At 47.5% G+C, this 19,520-nt stretch overlaps 1 protein-coding gene across 6 annotated transcripts in view; it reads right to left on the bottom strand.

Annotated features, from left to right (window-relative positions):
* KIAA1217 (KIAA1217 ortholog) overlaps positions 1 to 19,520 on the bottom strand; it is a 307,064-nt gene that overhangs the window by 9,148 nt on the left and 278,396 nt on the right. For 4 of the 6 annotated variants that reach the window (XM_054725738.1, XM_054725732.1, XM_028156598.2 and 1 more), the window contains 6 exons: positions 14,960 to 15,090; positions 14,326 to 14,473; positions 10,344 to 10,740; positions 8,575 to 8,758; positions 4,821 to 4,984; positions 2,872 to 3,036 (listed from right to left, as the gene is read on the bottom strand). In XM_054725738.1, the coding sequence (XP_054581713.1) occupies positions 2,872 to 3,036; positions 4,821 to 4,984; positions 8,575 to 8,758; positions 10,344 to 10,740; positions 14,326 to 14,473; positions 14,960 to 15,090 (1,189 nt within the window). The remainder of the gene's footprint in view (positions 1 to 2,871; positions 3,037 to 4,820; positions 4,985 to 8,574; positions 8,759 to 10,343; positions 10,741 to 14,325; positions 14,474 to 14,959; positions 15,091 to 19,520) is intronic. The other 2 variants (XM_054725735.1, XM_054725742.1) reach the window with 1 other exon arrangement.

The raw sequence follows: 19,520 nt of genomic DNA on the forward strand, positions 1-19,520 counted from the left end.
CCAGTCCTGCATGCAGGTCACACCAGGGCCCGGAGGCAGCACCTTGAAAACCTGCTCCCCTTTTGGCCTCAGGCCCACAGAGCTGGCGAGGGGGCAGAGCCTGGGGCCAAGGCCTCCTGATTTCTGGGCCACAGCAAGACAAAAGGACACAGTCCTTGCAGAGAACACCCTTTCTTCCTGTCCAGGGTGAACTTGGTTTGTGCTTAGAAGGGCTTCTTGTTTTGACTTTTCAAAAATATTGAATATGTAAATGAATTAATAAAAAAAACAAGAAGCCATCTTTTCTTTCTTTTTCCTTGATTTTTTTTTTTACCAGACTCAATTTATTTATTGAAGCTATAGAAAAAGGGCACAAGATATTAAAAACCTTTAAACCTTAAAATAAAAGTAATGCTTGCCAGTTCATTGTCTGAAATAGTAACAGGGACTCCGTGCTCCGAGGTGTTCTGAGGCTCACTGAGAAAGCGGCCCTCTTCAGCACCATGGATCCTGAGTGGCCTCGGAGCTGCCTGAGGCCTAGACTGGTTTCTGAAAATGTCCTGGTTTTAGTAGCCACACCAGCTCATGTGAGCAGGGAGCCAGGAGAGGAAGCACAGGCTATGTCTGCAGGGCAGAGGGGAGCGGCAGGGCGATGGTGAGAGCAGGAGACACAGTAACCCAAGAACCCAAGTTTCTTGAAATCAGAGGTTTTCAACGTATCACCTGGCTTAAAAAAATACTATTCCCCAGGGCTCACCCAGAGAAATTAAATCTGAATCTCTGGGCTGTAAGACTTAAACATTTTCCTATGTAATTCTAATGGACAGCCAGGATTAAAAGCTACTTATTTAAATGAATCATCTCAAATAATTCGTTCATATTTCCTTAATGTCAAGTACTGTCATCTGGAAATAACTGCAGGCAGAAAGAATAACCCATGCCCTCCCCAAGTGAACGTCTCATCGCTGGCCCAAGTAAGAATGGAGCTGATGCCCAGGACTCTCCCCAGCCTGCTTTCCACTCTCTTCGGACTCTCTGCCCCCGCCTCTCCGGCACCCTCCTTCTTGGCCCGGAGTTGCCCAGGGCTCCGCTCACTAAGACCACTTGCCATCTCTGTTGGGCTGTTAGACCCTGGACTTCGGAGCCTGTGGTTTCTGATGATGCCTGTCGACAGGAGCATGAAAGTTGTTCCACAATTACGCTCCTTGTCCTGCCGTGGGGTTGAGGGCTGTCTAACCAGAGCCACTGGCCAACTCTCTGAGCAGCGGGATGGGTCCCTATCCCAGCAGGATGGCTGGGTTTGGTGAAGTTAGGGTTAGAGCACCTCACTCACCACTAGTACCTAACCACCAATAACAAAACAAGAAGCCAGATACACTGCTTTTGTAAAGAAAGCATCAAAGATACTCAGACTTCGATGGAGGGAAATAGTCTCAAGTGGTGGGCTCTAAGTGGCTAGAACAAATAAGTTAATGTTCTCAGGAGGCTAGTGCAGGATTATTCACAAGACTAACACTCCCCACTTCTTTGCTTATTAGTAATTGTTCACCGTGTACAGATCTACAATGATCTAGTGCTCTGTCACCATTTGAATCAAACTGGGCCATGACCCATTCACACCCTCATTTGGGGCCAGATGCTACAATGATCGGCCCCAGGATCTGCCTACACATCTTAGGACATGCACCAATCCAGCGACAAGTAGGCTTGACATGCCAGGGTCAATAACCTCATTGGATAACTGGGTGATGGATGCCTCCAGGCTCCCAGCTGTTTCATGAGTTGCTAACTTTATAAATCTGTGATTCCTATGAATGAACTCCTCCAGCCATTCTAAAGACCTGTGAGTAATCTGATTGGTGGAGGGGATGTCCCAGTCCAGTCTGTGAGTTTTAGTGAGGCTCGAAAGGCTCGTGCATGTGACCATCAACCAGCAGCCCCGTGTTCCCTATAAAATCCAAGCAGCTCCTCTTTAGCAGGCATTACCACGGAAAGCAGAGTAGGACAGCAGCAGTGGAAATGACATGGTTTGAAAGCTCTCCCTATTCCAAATGCAGGATGCAGATCCTCGGGCCTGCACACAACCATGGGTACACTGGTGAAAAGTAACATGTTTTGGAGCCCCAAGAAAGTTGTGATCTTACTATCTGAAGGACCCCAAAAATTCTATAATAAGCATGAGTCAAAATGAAATACTCTATGAACAGACTTTGGTCTAAGCATTATGCATATGTCTTCAGTTAGTCAAGTTCTCAGAATGTATACGCAGGGCAGATTCACATCCACAATTTGAATGTGGGATCAGTTTTGGGTATAGCCCCTGCACCCCATCCTTAATCCTATGAGTGGATTGTGGCAATTAGTCACAAATAAAAATCTAAAAATAACAATTTCTTAAATAGGCAAGGAAAATGGTAAATAAGACTATTTGGCTTTTCAGAATATTTGAAAAGATGAAATTGACATTGAATGGGAACCTTGTATGGAGTGAAGGAGGCCAGATGACTCAAGTTCAGTCATTCTAAATATCAAGGCCAAGTAACAGGACCCTGCCTGAAGTGGGAGTTCAGCAGTTCTTATCAAGAGAAACCATGGCCAGTGTTTCTGATTTCCTTTTAAATTATTTTTTAAGGGAAACAGAGACTATCAACACTGAGAGGAGGAAAAGTAAATTCTACCAGCCAGAGCTAGGAAAGCTTGCAATTGATTTTTTGTGTACACTTTCTGAGTTGTTCCATGAAATGGTTATTCCTTATACACATCCTAAAGGTGTGCTGAGAGCCCAGTGAAGGCCAAGGCCAGCCTTCTCTAGCCAATGAGTCTGTGAGAGATGTAGGCAGAATCCCTGATGGGAAGAGCAAGGAGCCATGGTCAGTCACTGCATCCACATACCTGGAGTTCTGCCATGATTTTGTCTCCTTCTTCTTCCTCTTCCTCGTCCTTTGAGGAGCAGGTAGTGACTGGTGGTGGGGATGGAGTCCACGCTGAAGCAGGCTCCTCTGCTGGGCACTTTGTGGCTCTAGCCTGCAGGCTTGGTCCGGCATCTTCACTGCTTACCTATGGAAGATTCAAGCCACAGATGTTGGCTAAACACCCCCAGGTCTGGCAAAAAGAGGGAGTGACCATAGAGGACCTCAGGTTCCCTCACTGCCTACTAAACTGACTTCCTAGCTCTTCGAATTGAGTTGAAGGGCTATTTTGTCCACTTGCATTTAGTTTAGGTTTTTGTTCATGTAAGCTACCATTTTGGTGAATGGATTGAAGAATTATAATAAAATTATAACTCCTCACCATTCAGTGCCTGTAAGAAAGGTCCTCCTATACTATCTCTCCTTGAAACTTGAATTTTACATTGAACATCCTATCTAATAAAAGAGAAACATGCAAATTGACCGTACCTCTGCTACACCCACAAGCCACGCCCACCAGCCAATCAGGAGTGAGTACGCAAATTAACCCAACAAAAATGGCAGCAGCCATGGGCTATAGAGAGCAGGTTTGGGTTGCCCCCGGTGATGGAGGAAGCCAAGCTTCCCGCCCCTCCCTGCCCTGCCCTGGCCTCCGCTCAAGGCTACAAAGTTTCAATTATAGAAGATAAATAAATCCCAGATACCAGGGCCTCCGCTTGGGTCACCGGGGGGTGTGGCTGGCCTGCAAACCACCACAGGCCCCTCGCCCAGGCCACCCCATGCCCCAAGGGAACCCTTATCCTGATCCGGGACACCCTTCAGGGCAAACCAGCCAGCCCCCACCCCTGCACCAGGCCTCTATCCTATTTAATAAAAGAGTAATATGCAAATTGACCATCACTCCAACATACTAGATGGCTGCCTCCATGTGGTCAAAAATGGCTGCCCCCATGTGGACACAAGATGGTGGCCACAAGATGGCCAGCAGGGAGGGCAGTTGGGAGGGATCAGGCCTGCAAGGGAGGGCAGTTGTGGGCGATCAGGCCTGCAGGGAAAGGCAGTTGGGGGGCATCCAGGCCTGCAGGGGAGAGCAGTTGGGGGGAACCAGGCCTGCAGAGGAAGGCAGTTGGGGGGGGACCAGGCCTGCAGGGGAGGGCAGTTAGGGGTGACCAGGGCTTCAGGGGAGGGCAGTTAGGGGTGACCAGGCTGGCAGGGGAGGGCAGTTAGGGGTGACCAAGGCTGCAGGGGAGGGCAGTTAGGGGTGACCAGGCCTGCAGGGCAGGGCAGTTAGTGGCAATCAGGCTGGCAGGGGAGTGGTTAGGGGGTGATCAGGCTGGTAGGCAGAAGCGGTTAGGGGCAATCAGGAAGGCAGGCACGCGAGCAATTGGGAGCCAGCAGTCCTGGATTGTGAGAGGCAGTCGGACATCCCTCAAGGGGTCCCAGATTGGAGAGGGTGCAGGCTGGGCTGAGGGTCACACCCCCCCCCCCCCATGTACAAATTTCGTGCACCAGGCCTCTAGTAAAAGATAAAACATGCCATGTTCTGTGCAAGCTAAAGCTTATTAAGCATCTCTCTGTATGGACTCCCTCAACCATGTTAGCTCATCCCAGTTATCTTTGTAAGGTGGTCTTTCTTTTGCTTCCCTCTGCTACCCTTACTTTCAATCCATGATGACCTGCTGGGGAAGTAGCTTATGATTTGCATTTCACATAATTGCAGCTAAAAGTCAAGTAAGGATAAAACTAGTGTTGCTGCATCTAGTCCAGTAGCATTGGATGATGTTTTTCCATCGGTGGTACTTCCTGCCCATCTAGTTTTATTTGATTCTCTGCCTCAGTACTTTTTATGTTCTAAATGAGAGCAGACATGACCTTGTCTAAGGGAATCATATGAACCCAGTGACCAGTTTGCCAGGCCTTGACCCATCTGACCTTAGTGATGGTGTTCTCCTTCCTGCTGGGGTAGACCACTTCGCCAGTCCTGGTGGTGGTGAGCCCGGATCCTGGCAGGTAGCTCCTTCTCGGGGGTGGGGGAGGAGGGGGTGGGGACTTGCCCCCCAACCTGTCCAAGTCCTGCTCGGAGCTTGGAGAGTCTTCTGTAAAACAATGTACCACTGCACAATCATCTCCTTTCAAGATGATGCTCAAAAGTCCGGTGTATTCCTATAACCTTGATACATTCTGATGCAAAATTTTCTCTATTCCCTCCATAGTGCAAAAATTAATGGTAAAAACCCTGCAGCCCAACTGATTTGAAATCCTGGAAAGACCTTTCACAAGCTAATTAACCCCTCTCTGCCTTGGTTTTCTCATCTGTTAAATGAGTATTATAACAAGCGCCTCTCCATTGGGGTGCCCTGAGGATTAAATGACTTACTATACATAAAGCACAGTGCTTACTGGCTTATGATAAATGTTATGCAACTATTAGCTGTCATTATTAAACAAAAATAGCTACCTTGGAGAGATGAGTGATCAGACCTAAAGGCAAATGCAGAGCCCTACATGGCCTCCAAAGCCCCCAACCCCCAGAAGAAAAACAGCCTTCGGAGGAGGCACTGGGCAGGGGTGTGTTAGAGCAGAATATGGCCAAGGAAAGGGCAGAGGGAAACTGGGAAGCACATGGGAACAGAGAACAAAGTCACGGGGAAAGTGGGGGCTTTGGTCATGGTTATGGGCTTGAAAAAGGCTCTCTGCTAAAGAACAGAGACAGCAAATGCAGTACAGAGAGGATTATAAATTAGTATTGATATCTACTCAGCTTTCCCCAGGAAAATGCTCAGAAAGAGCCTCATTGCAAAGCCCTTCACCAACCTTCCCCACTTCAGCCCTTTACAAACACTCTGCCCAGCAGCTCACTAAAGTGGTAGAACCAGAAATTCAGGGTCAGCGCTTTTAGTGGGCTTTTCCCAACCCTCTCTAGGGACTGGAGTGTTTGTCTTTTCTGAGCAGAGAGACAGAGTTCTTTAGAACACTTGACGCGTTCCCATTTATAGTGGTGACAGACTTGTCCGACTGGTGGCTCAGTGGTTGAGCGTCAACCTATGAACCAGGAGGTCAGGGTTCGATTCCTCGTCAGGGCACATGCCCAGGTTGTAGGCTCAATCCCCTGTGTGGGGCAGGCAGGAGGCAGACGATCAATGATTCTCTCTCACCATTGATGTTTTTATCTCTCTCTCTCCCTCTCCTTTCCTCTCTGAAATCAATAAAAATGTATTTAAAAAAAATAAAGTTGTGACAGACTTGGGAAATCATGAGGGTGACATGCCAGTGAGTGGACAGTTCCTGTCTCATGCACGAGGGTGCTGGGCTGGTTACAGGGCCCCGCAGCATCGGGGCTGTGCTGGCTCCTATGCCAGCAGCCTGGCCTCAGGATGGTTACCTCCAGGTTGGGTCCCTCTCGCAAGCATGTCAAACTCGCTGCCGGCGGGCCGCATGCCTCAGCAGTCTGGCCGACCCAGTTCTCTCCTCTCAGGTGTGATGACAGACTCCCTCTTTGAGCAGCTTATTCAAGCTCCTCTCAGCCCTCTTCTCACTAGCCCTGACCTTGATCTGCTGAGCCAAGCTTTAGCAAAGAATCCAGTTAGCAAGAATCCCCCATTCTTGATATCTGAGAAGTTCTTTGTTCCCCACCCTGATATCTAAGTCCTTGGCCTGCCTTTCGCAGGAATCCCTCCTGCTACACTCAGAGCTGAGTCAGTCTTTCTCTTCCTTGATGTTTTTTAACATCTGTCTTTGTGAATACTTTTGCTTTACCATTAACTGAGGCCACCATCCCTCAAATTTTCCATTCATATTTTTGGGAGCTATCCATCCTTCCCCATTATATATATAGGCAAACAATTCACCCAAAAGGAAATACAAATGATTTTTTAAAACCCCAAGCTTAGAATTTTACCCCATTAGTAGACAAAAATAAAAGCAATAACATTCACGACAAATAAAGAAAAATAATAGAAATAAAAGTTTACAGAGAATGGATGATACCCTCACCCACTTCTAGTGGCCTGGACATTAGTGGACTCTTTCTGACAAGAAACCAGGCCTCGTGTTAAAAAAAACAAAACAACAACAGTGAGAACACTTTAACTGAGTGAAGATACTTTGGGGAGTAATTAAAAAATATAATTTATGCAAACTTTTTTTAAATCTTAAAGAATTAAAAATCCCAAATGAGGTTAATAAAATGTATTGTTACTATTTTTGTTGTATAATCAGAAGGAACAATTGTAATTTATTTATCATTCTAAATATATAACATTTTTCTTTTCTTTTTTTTTACTTTATTTTTATTGTTGACACTATTACGGATGTCCCCATTATCCCCCCTTTGCCCACCTCCACCCAGTCCGTCCCCCTTCCCTCCGGCCATCACCACACTGTTGTCTGTGTCTATGGGTTATGCATACATGTTTTATGGCTAATCTCCTCATTGTCATTCATCCAATTCCTACTCCCTCCCTCCTCTCTAACATCTCATTCTAAATTTATAATTTATTTGTAATTTTAAAACATCAAAGGAGACTCTATGACAAAAATTAATAATGGGGAGAGTGAATTAGGAAAGAGAGAGATGCAATGAGGTAGAGATCATGTTATCCATTAAAAATTCTCCATGGGAACTTTGGGAGAAATGCCGTGGTGGTGAGAGCAGACCTGCCTCTCCCAGGGCCCTTTCCTCTCTGGTCTGCATGCCTGACCCTCCAGGGGCCTAGCCAGGCCTCTCACAACTGGCAGGTAGGGAAGGAGGTGAAAAACACCTCTTAGCACAGACTGAGGGGGAGACTTTCAGTGAGTGCAGTTTTAGAGCAGCTTTGTGGAATGAAAACCTGGAGTGTTACAGTGGTTAAACTGTGCTTATAAATTTCCTTGACAAGTCAAGATGGTGATTCCATTTCAAATTAATTTTAGTTGCTGGACGAGATCTCATTCATTGAGTGTGACACATTGGGCCACAAATAAACAATGATGTCACATAATTTTTTTTTTTTTAATCCTCATCCTAACTCAAGGATTTTTATTGATTTTTTTTTTCTTTTAGAGAGAGAAGGGAGAGAGAAACATTGATGTGAGAGAGAAATATCGATTGGTTGCCTTCTGTAAGTGCCCTGACCAGGGAATCAAACCCTCAATCTTTTGGTGTATGGGATGGCACTCCAACCAACTGATCCACCTGGCCAGGGTAGATGTCATATAATTTTAATATCAGAATAAAGCACAAGGCTTGTAATTGCTTAGTAGGCTGAGTTTTTTTAAAAGTCATTTTATATTACTACTGACATATTGAGGCTTAACTTCCATAGTTCAGTTGGTTAAATTTACAATTTAATAATTTTGATTTAAAAAATACGATTTCATCTTACAAGCTACTCTCCCCCTGGGAGCTCATAAAAGCTGGCATTTTCTTTCTGCAGCATATGAAAAACTCCCACTTTGAATGCAGGCCTCATACTCTCCCAGCTGGTGCTGGGAAGTGTCATGAATTCGCAGGAAATGCAGAAGCTGGGAAATCTAAAAGTTCCCTTGTTGGGCAATGTTCTAGCATCCTAACATAGAACAGCTTCCCTACTATGGCTATAGTTGTGGTTTTAAAGTAGTAGTGAAGCTCTAGGGACACCTGAGAGATTGTGAGAGCTTGGCCCCATCCTGAGCCGAGGGCAGCCCGCGGCAGCTGTCAGCACCTTACCGGAGAGTTCCAGCCTGTCCCCGGGAGCGTCACCCTTGGGCTTTGGGCCCGAGGCTGGGGGCATCTCGAGGTTTGGAATTGACTTCATGATATTGGCCTGAGCTTCTTCCAGGAGCTTCTCAAACTCTTTCCCATTATAGTGGTCCAGGTTTTGTCTTTTCTCTTCCCATTTCCTTTCTGCTTGCTGAAGGAAAAGAGCAGGTGAAGAAAGTTGTTAAAAACAGAGGGAAAAGCTCATTAATTGTTTAGAGATTTCCTGTTGGGTGGGAGGAGGTATAACACAGTTAAAATGTTGGCAAGATAATGCTCTGGGTTATGTGCCGAGGAACACCTGGCAAATCAGACAGATCCGCTGTCTGCTGCCTCTTCTATAGCTAAATGGGCTGCATTTAAGCTCGTGACACTGATTCACATTGCAGCAAGCTCAGAAATCAAATTCACTCATTAAGCGATGACTGAGCACTTACCAAATACTTCTACCAACAGCAAATAAAACAGGGCACAGACACGCTATCCCAGGGAAGTATCCATAACCAAGTCTTTGCTTTCTAAATTGAGTTTTCATTGTAGAGATGTTCAAACAAACAGAAATAAATACCAAAACACTCACTAGGAGCAAAGAATCCCATGTCTTGGTTCCACTTCTGTCAAAGACTTGCTATATTGCTACTGGGCCACATTTTCTTACTTAGAAAAAGGGGGGGGTGAGATTACTTAGATGACCTGTTTATAGTACAAAGCCAGCAATAGTTGATGAATTAAAGGCACACAAATACCACATGAAATGATTCTTGATGTTTGCAGTTCTATTGCTTTGCGTTATCAGCAGTGCTTGGGCAAGAATGATCATTAGTTTGAAAACAGGCATTGACAAAAAATTATTCATTTCTGTAGATTCTTTTAACCTTTTGCACTCGGATGTCAAGTGTGACTCGACACGGTTAGCATTAGAATAAAGGAATCGAGAAAAGCAAGCAAGTGCAAAGGGTTAAAAATTGAAAATGAGCTATATGTTAAGAAACACCGACTTTATAATCATTCAAAGGGTGCAAACATTTCTTGGGACATCATATCCTATATAATAAAGGGATAATATGCAAATTGACCATCACACCCTCACAAGATGGCTGCTTATGACCAGGCTGGTAGGGGGGTTAGTGAGGGACGACCAAACGACAGAACAGCAGGCTGTGCGGGGCAACCAGGCCAGCGGGGGGTGGGGGGGGGCATGAGGAGCGACCAGGCCAGCAAGGGGGGCAGTTAGGGGTGACCAGGCTGACAGAGCGGGGCAGTTGGGGGCAACCAGGCCGGCAGGGGTGGGGGGGGCAGTTAGAAGCAATCAGGCCGGCAGGGAGGGGGCAGTTGGAGGCGATCTGGCCGGTAGGGGGAGGGGCAATTAGGGGTGATCAGGCCAGCACGCAGAGGCAGTGAGGGGCAATCAGGCCAGCAGCGGGGAGCAGTAAGGGGTGACCAGGCAGGCAGGCAGGTGAGCAATTAGGAGCCGGGGATCGGGCCTAAACCGGCAGTCGGACATCCCCTGAGGGGTCCCAGATTGGAGGGTGCAGGCTGGGCAGAAGGGACCCCCCCATGCACAAATTTCGTGCACCAGGCCTCTACTATATGTATAAAATATAAACACATTTTCACAAAAAATAGAACTCAGATACACGTATGTGCTATCTCTACAGCCAGGCTGTAAATTCTTCAAGGGAAAGGACTATGAGTTACACTCTTCTATAGGGCTACAAAAAATGGAAGTAGGACTCTACCTCAATAGACACCGCCCTGTTCCTGGCACTCACACTGTGGATTTCCTCAATGAACAAGTTCTGCATGGAGGAGCCATTCATGGGCGCCTGCGGGGACTGAGTTGCCTGTGATGACTGGGGAGCTGAGGTCACTTCCTGTGTGACAGCCGGAGGGCTGGTCGGGTGCTGGGCAGGGTTGGGTGGGGCGGAGGAGAGCTGGGAGGGCTGGGTGACCACAGGAGAGCTCTGTACATGATGAACCGTCAAGGGCACCACTTCCGACTTCACATCTCGAGGGACTGCTGCGCCGTGGAGGGGCTGGGACGCCAGGACTTCTGCGGCGGTGGCCTTCTCCATGGCCACATACTGTGCGGCTTCGGCTGCATCTGTCCCTTTCAAGAGCCCATCGGTGACATGTCTAGGAGGAAACATGCACAGCTATGAAAATGGGTGACTTTCATTTTATTATTATGGTGCATGTGAATGCAGTGCCATCCCAAAGCCAGGCAAGATTTTGTTGCAAAATTAAAACATTCTAAAACTCAGAGTAGCAGCTCAGGGTTGAGGGTTTCCATAGCTACTTCCCAGCGGGCGAATTTCCTCCTACTTGTCTCTGGCAGCTGCTTTCTCAGTCACGTCCTCAGGAGGTGGCCTGCTTTGCTCTGTCCACTAGCACTGTTGTGCCCTGACACACAATTCCATCACTGCTTTGTGTGGAGGTGGCAGCATGAAGTGGTCACATGATTCTAACAATGTCTCCTCCAGCTGATCCCGGCCTGGAGAGCCCTCACAGATGCAGTTCTAATCCCCAAAGCTTCCTGACACCCCAGATGCTGCTCCGTTCACTTCAAATGGCTCAGGAGGGCAGTCTATGTTCTAATGCCTTCTGCTCACTATTCCTGGTGCGAGCCGGCTTCCCCACTGGGACTTGACCAAGCTTTCTGCAAGGTCACCGTGACACCAAATCAAGCAGCTGGGTTAGTCTTATCCTCTTCTGCTTTTGGGGTCATGTGATGCTCTTTGCCCACTGACACCCATGATGCAGCGAGAAAGACATGGCGTTGGGGTCAGACAGACCTGGGTCTGAACATCAGTTCTGCCACGTTCTACTGCCATAACGCCAGGACGTCACCTTTTTGAGTCTCAGATACTTTTCCATAGAATGTGATAATGCCGACAGCTGGTGATGTCTTCCCTAGGGTGGTTGTTTGGCTCAGTGTAAAGTTATATACTAGTATGTGAGACTTGTACCTGACCTGTAATTTTTGATTAGTCTCTTTCCCTTCTTACCAAAATGCTCTTTTTTATTTGAAAAAAAAAAGACACTATATTCTATGAGTCTCTCCTGCTACTCACGTCTCTGTTCCTTTTGCCGCTTAGTTTCCCTACCCTGTCCCTTCAGCCCGAGGATGCCCTAGGACCTCTTCCCTCCTTTCCCTCTCACTCTACCGTAGCCATGTCTTCTACTTCAAATAATCATCTTCACGAAGGCAACTTCTGATTCTAAATCTCTCTCCCCTTCCTCCTCCCTCCTCCCCTCCCAGTTAGGCAGGGACACCCCTCTGTCTCTCTCTCTTGAACTTCAGTCCACCTTCCTAAGTGCCTAGTGGGCAGCTGTGTTTGGTTATCCTTCCAGCACCTCAAAGGCAACACATATCAAAACATTTCAGCATCTTCCCAAGCTGCTGAGTTGCTCTGACTGTGACTGTCACCTGCGTTAGCTCCCCGGCCATGGCATCAGGACACAGGCACGTCCCGTCTTCCTCATTGTGTCTCCCCAGTGCCGGGTACAGCACATTACATACGCCAGACACCAATACCAATTAATAGTGTAAAGGCTTGTGATGGACAGCTGGATGGCAGCTAAGCTTTCTTTTATTTTTATTTTAAAAGTAACTTACCTGGGTTTGTCATTCTGACCACTGAGCATGTATGGGGCAAAAAGTCCTGCAACATTCAAAATACACATCACAGCTTTTTTAGAACTTGACCTGGAGATAAGGCAAGCACTGAGCTCCATCCCTCTGTGCTGGCTCTAACACTTTGTTTTAATTGTTTCACAGGGGAGAGAAGGGAGAAGGGGCAATGCTGTCTGCCAGCCGCTATCGGTTTCCACTTCATAAGGGTGGCTTGTTCTGGGCTTTGCAGATGGGTTACCATATTTAGAGAAGAGCTTAATGAAGAATTCTTTTACCAGATTTTTATCCTGCTGGAAGAAAAAGTTCACTCTGGCAACTTAAAATGAGAGGACCTATGAGAAGATATGACTCAGGTACAATTTCTTCCTGTACTCAGTCAGATGTGGTCTCTGCAGGAGGCCACTGCTGGATTTCAGAATTCCTTCGGGAACTTAGGCAGGCGATGCTTATCATGTTTGCATCTCAAAGGAGGCCTTTTCTTGAGGTCATTGTTACTAGAAAAATCTCACTTGTTCCTATGGTTAATAATAATTTATCTGAAAGTGAACTGCACATTTATTTATCTTATAAATATGATCACATGGTTACAGTTAATGACTAAAATTCTCCCAAGAAGCTGTCTTATTTGTTCCTTGTCTGTGACCTGCTCTCAAATCTGGTCTAAGAGCTGAAGGGTAATGTCTCTGCAATTTCCTAGTTCTATTAAAAACAGAAAACTCAGGGATTGCCACTGTTGGAAACTGGTTTAGTTTTGGTAGTTGTGTCTACTTCCCATGCGAGAGAGGAAGTTTTATAAGGGCAGGGTTCCTGTTTGTCTTTATTATCATATTAGAGGCCCGTTGCACGAAATTCGTGCAGGGGAGGGGGCGTGTCTCTCAGCCCGGCCTGCGCCCTCTCGCAGTCTGGGAGCCCTTGGGGGACGTCCGACTGATGGCTTAGGCCCATGAGCCCGGCTTCTGGGCTTCTGGCTGAGCGGCGCTCCCCCTGTGGGAGCGCACTGAGCACCAGGGAGCAGCTCCTGCATTGAGCATCTGCCCCTGGTAGTCAGTGCGCATCATAGCGACCAGTCGTTCTGCCGTTCGGTCGATTTGCATATTAGCCTTTTATTATATAGGATTCTTAACACCCAATACAAGGCTGGACAGACAGACTGTCCAAACATTACTGACTGCCTGGGGGTGAGATCAGAACCAACTCTGCTTGCTGGAGTCAACCTATCAGTTCCTATCCCGGCCCCACCTCTGACTTCCAGTGAACTTCCTCGAAGCTCAGATTCTCCCTAGACAATGGGAATGAGAATGCCTGCCACATAGGGTTGCAAGTTAGGACAGAGTGAGCTAATACTTACAAAGGCTTAGTTCAGTGCCTGGTACATCGGAAGTGCTCACTGACATGAGCTATTGTTTTGAGTGTGCTGAGAAGAAAGAGATCTAATTGTCACCCAAGACAGCGTACATGAGACGGCATTTATAAAGGTGCTTCTGGCAACACAATCCTGCATGTGTCAGCACTTTCTATGTGAGTGTAGAGTTCAGGGATTTTCTTAATGAAAGTCCTGGGTGATTCGGTGATTTAGTTTAGTTTTTCTTCTGCTGTGACCCTCTTTTACGGGCAGGCAAGGGTGACTGGCTGTGCCACGCAAGGGGGTTTGTTTCTCTTTTCCAGGTCGGACCAACACCTCTCAGATACTCTTTCAGCAGGAAACCCCAGAAAGGCTTTATTTCTGTTCATTTTCTTTGAACTGGAGTCATCTATGCCCCTGAAGTGAAGGAGGCTAATAATATATTTTGATCCATTCTTCAAATAATTTTCTTAAAATGCCGACTGAGTTGACTAGGGAATTGCAAGCCCTGGCATGTGCCGGGTGCAGCAGGCCCCTGCGGAAGGATCAGGACTTCAAGCCATGAGTACAATGGAAGTTCCAGGTGGGAAGGGACCGCGGCTTCTCCTCAGGGCCGGGAAGAAAGATGTGCCACGTCCCAGGTCCCAGGAGCACAGAGGAAGCCTGGGAGACCAAACCATAGACCCCCAGCCCTCCCCGCCCCCTGCCCCGCCCCGCCCTCTGCCGCCCGCAGCGCGGTCACCTCCGCAGCAGGGTCAGGGTGTCGGTCATGCTCCGCACTCTCTGCAGCAGACAGTCCAGCCGGTGCGGCTCCTCCTTCAGGAACCGCACGGCCTCCACCTCCACGCGCAGGATGGCTCGCATCTTGTTCTGTAAGGTCGGGAATTCTCCTGCGGCCGAGAGCAGGGGGTGAGTCGTGGGAGAAGAAGTCAGAACAGCAAGCCCCCACCCCGCCCCCGGCCCGGGATAGGGTGCCGCGCGTGGGGGTCACCGGCCACAGCGCTGTTCACACATCTTCAGGGAGAGGAAGTGGGTGGACAGATGGGTTCAAAATGACCATGGCCAGGGGCAGAGCTCCTCTGGGCCCTCTTTCCTGTCTGTGAACTTGGGATAAGGAGAACTGTCCCTTGGGGTTGTGTCTAATGCACTTGGCACAGGTGCTGGTGTGCTGTAAGAGTCCAGTGAGGAACTGTATTATCTTTTCGTCCTAAATCTGACAGCACCCACCACGGTAGAAGCTTCAAGAAGACAGGAAGGCCTGGGTCCCACGAGCCTGACACCTGGAGGAGCTTGGTGGGCCTGGCATGCATGAGTAAATGAATGAGTGAGCGAAGCCCGCCCTGTGTGACAGGCTTTCAGACCCCGAGGAAGCTCACCTTTCAGCGAAGCTACCGCTTCTCCCACCTGTCGCAGGAGGAACGCCCCATCTTCCACGTCTTTTAAGGTGACCACTCGGCTGGCCGATGCAGAGTCCTTCTTCAGGTCTTCAACCAGGTCCTCCAGCTCACTGCGGGGGGGGGGGGGGGAGCAGACCACAGAGTGTGAACACCGAGGGCCGACGAAGCACAGGCGCAGGGGCACGGGGCTCACCTGGGCTCCCACGGTGTCCCGTGCCCCAGCCCACCTCGCCTTCCACCCAGATGGTGGGAGCACATGTTAGCGCAGGTGCAGGCAGGTTTGCCCAGGGCCTGTCTGCGGAGTGGCCCAGGGCGGCCACAGGGAAGATGGCAGCTGGCTGACAAAGGACCCACTTTCATCTTCAGTGGCGCTGATGCCAACTAAGGGGGGATGTGTGCACTTTGTGACAATAGAGAGAGAAAGAGAGAGAGGGAGGGAGAGAGGAGGGAGGGGGAGAGAGAGAGAGAGAGAGAGAGAGAGAGAGAGAGAGAGAGAGAGAATGCTGTAGTGGAGTAAAATGAGGAGCCCAGATCAGGCTTCTTCTCAACCTTGGCACTTGACCTTTTGGACCAGATAATTCTCTGTAGTGGGGCCTGTCCTGGGCATTTGAGGGTGTTTGGCAGCACCCCTGTTTCTGTGCACTGGGTGCCAGTAGCACTTCCCCCACCTTGTGACAAACAAGAATGTCTCCAGGCATTAAATGTCCTTGGGGGAGGGGCGCAAACTTGCCCTGATCCAACCTCTGGTTTATACTGATTGTCCCATCAATAAGGACTGACTTTCCTTTCCAAGCTACAAAGAGAAGAAATCATCCAGACCTGACTCTCTCACACACACACACACACAACTCACACACACACACACACACACACACTCACACTCACGCACCCTCATATGCACACACACACCTTAGGGTACTGCCAGCTCCAAAAGAATTAAGGCCTTTCCCTTCAAAAACAAACATCCTGTCACCTGGGAACATTAATAACCCCCTCCTAAGCCACATTTGTATCATTTCAGTTTGCCTGTAAATCTCTCCCCCGCCCCCAGCATAAAGAAATGGGGACGGAACTGTGAGATGAAGAGCCACTGGGTGGCAGTAAGTGAACAGCTGTTAAGCTGTTACTTGGTGGAATGGAGCCTGGGGAGCAGGCACAGCAGGAAGAAAAAAGGCAGGCAGTATTTGCTAAAAGATGGCCCGCTGAGACCCTCGCACCAGGTGGACGGGTGGGTGAAGTGATGGATGGCACGACAGTTGTGAGAGCGATTCAGGCAGGATGGCGCATGGTTCAACAAGGACCATGGGGCAAGCAGCAAATTCATCCACCTCCGAGAAGTGGGGTGAAGTTTTTGCTGATGTCTTTCACTCTGTTATGGAAAATGGACCAAAGTGCCCATGATCCCTTCAGATAAGATGATGCAACTTCAGGACCGAAGTGCTAAGCCATCTTCTTTCTCACTGTCCGCATTCACAAGCTAGGGACAGACACCCAGTCTATGTGAACCCACGGGCATGTTCCCACAGCTCCTGCACCCGAGGTGGAGAGAATGTGTGCCACCTCTCATAAGAGTTCTAACTATGTGAGGAAAAGTCCTTTTCCACTTCACAACCAAACAGACTGGACACGCTGTCCAGTCCTCCTAAGCTTTGATGGAAGAGCTAAGACCCAAATGTTATCATGGTTCCATTAACAATCCTGCAGCCGGCCAGGCTGCAATTAATACTCTAAGGAGCTGTCATCTGACCAGTCAGCCTAAAATCCTATTTGAATCTCTTCCACACAATGTGACTCTTGGATTTGATAACCTTGCACCAGGTGCTTATAAACTCTTGTAAGGGCCCAACACAGTGGAGCCTTACATGTCACAGTTTTTCCTGTGTTGATCATGGAACATGGAGAAATGTGTACTGAAATTATTGTACACAACAATATCACTTCTCTTCGTATACTTCTATTACAGATAAAGCATGCAGATAAAATTTGTTCACCCCAAATGTAAAAGGAGACCATGGAGCTAAAATGAATGCTGAAAATAATTTTTTAATATTATAGTAATTAATATGACTTTTGGGATGTAAACTCTGCTCAAAAGAATGCCAGGTGTTCACAGATGCTATGGTTTATAGTATTTGTTGATGTTGCTTTTCATTCTGCCTTGGTTAAAAAGAAGTATTAATTTGTTGAAATATATTTCATTTGACTGTTATCAGAAGCCCAATTATTATTTCCATGTAGAAACCCACCAAAGAGAAATTCTCTGGATCCAATCTCTCTCCATAGGTCCAGGCCCAAATTTTATTTTTCTGACATTTGAATGGCTCGCCAGCAACTTGCCCTAACATGACCCCCAAGGGAACTTATTTTCATGTGTGTGTGCGTGTGTGAGTATGCGTGTGTGTGAGTGCGAGAGTGAGTGTGTGTGCACGCGAGCACTCGGGCGCAAGGAGAGAGGCCGGGAGGAGGAGGGGCAGGGAGAGGAGGAGAGTGGGGCGGGGGCAGAAAAGGAGGAGGGGGAGGTATAACTGTTTTCCTAAGGTTCCAGAGTTGAAATTTCCAGCTGTCTTTTGTAACCACTCTGATCCATCCAATCAGTCCCTTTTGCATTTGATTTATTTTCTCATTCCTATTTCTACTGCTTGATTCAGCTCTTACTGACTTTTGTCTGGACTGTTAAAGTCAGTTCCAATATGATTTCTTAGACCAGCGGTCGCCAACCTTTTGGACCTCACAGACCACCAGGGGTCCTCGGACCACCGGTTGGGGACCGGCCCTTGTCTTAGACAATTTCTCTCTCCCTCAATCAGCCCTGCATGCGCTGGCCAGAGGGATCCACCTGAAATACACCTCAGAATCTGTTCCTTTCTTGATCAAAAAAGCTTCAGTGACCTCATCAGGCCAGGCAGAAACTCCCGAATGGGAAGATGATTCAAAATCTCCCCTGTATCTTTGTAAAATGCACAGTCCTCAGCTCCATCCTGAGAAATCCTGAACCAGGGGTTGGACGCAGGAACTTTCATGAAAAGCCAGAAATCCAGTTACGTGATCTTCCAATCTCGGTAAACACAGAACAAACAGACGCCAAGCACGCATGCTGGGCGTGAGCACGGTCTAGATATGGGGCGGTACCACGCACACAGAAATAGCACGACCCAAATATGAGACATGATTAGTATCTTGTATCCACGCTCCACCCACCTGGACTACTCTAATTTTCCAAGGATGTCCTGTGCCTTCCTGGTCCTAAGACTTACTGGTTTGTAGGGTTCCTCTACTTGGGGGGGCCCCCCTCCACTGATGAAATCTCACCAGTCCTCTAGACCATTTCAGTTCAGTTGGACACACCTTTGTGAAGCCCTACTCCTCACCTGGTACCGTGCGTGGCCTGGAGGCACAGGAAGAATAATTTCAGGTTAAGTCTCCCTGGTTCCTGGGGCTCAGCCTTTGTATAGGTTAACCTGGCGCCGGTAAACCACCTGCTTTGTGCTATACACATACTCCTATGCCCTGTTTTGCCAGACTGAATTTCCTCTAGTGGCCTGGGCACAACCTATTCATGTATGGCCGTCCCACAAAGCCACCGGTGAAGTCCTCTCATGATATGTTGGTTCCGCTCCCCCGCATATCTCATTCCTATGCTGGCCTACTAGTCTCAGGATAATACTGAGATTAAAGATGCCTTATTTTAGTCAAGAAGCAAGAATTATCTCAGCTAGCCAATAAATACAAAATTTGAGAGGAGGAAATTTACTTTTCATAATTTATTTGGAAAATGTATAAAATATTAAAAGGCTATATATTTTAAAAGAAGTTTTCAAGAAAAATCCTGAGACCTAGTTTTAAACAATTGGGCTGTCACAAAATCATTTCAGACAAATAATAGCCTTACCGCTTCATGGTGAGAGATTAACTACCTATAAATGTATGAGCTACATACAATATTTTGAGATGGCGATGAACAGTGGTCAAATTTGATTTCTTTGAAAAATAATAACTGAAACAGTTTTTTTCTCAGACTGCTACTGAGAGTGACATTCTAATTTCAGTCAGACCCATTGGGTTGGCATCTGAGGTGCGATAAGCTGCAGCCCAAATACCCAATAGGAGACAGAGCAAGTGCTTTCCATCATGGAGACTTCTGCGGGTTCTGGTCATACAAAGAATTTGGAAGTTGCTCCCTTACAATCCCAATTTGGAAGGTTTAAGCTTTCCAAGAAGCAAGAGAATTACCAACACTAGAAGAACCGCAGAAATTACTATTCATTACATTATAAGGTGAAATAGTTCTGTGATAAATCTCCATTGCATAACAAGACATACATTAACATAAAAGATGTGCCGGCCCTAGTGACTGGGGAGTAATAAACCTGCTCACTTCAATGGGGGGACTTGATAGATGCTTTCAATAAGAACCTCACAGAAGACTGGGAACTTTCAAGGAAGCATCTCTCCTCTGGATCAGACATACTTTACATTTAAATTCTTCTTTTGTGACTCTAACTACAGTTGAATAATAGGAAGATAATTTTAGCGCTGTGTT

The sequence above is a fragment of the Eptesicus fuscus genome, chromosome 2, assembly GCF_027574615.1.
Source record: "Eptesicus fuscus isolate TK198812 chromosome 2, DD_ASM_mEF_20220401, whole genome shotgun sequence".
NCBI lineage: Eukaryota > Metazoa > Chordata > Mammalia > Chiroptera > Vespertilionidae > Eptesicus > Eptesicus fuscus.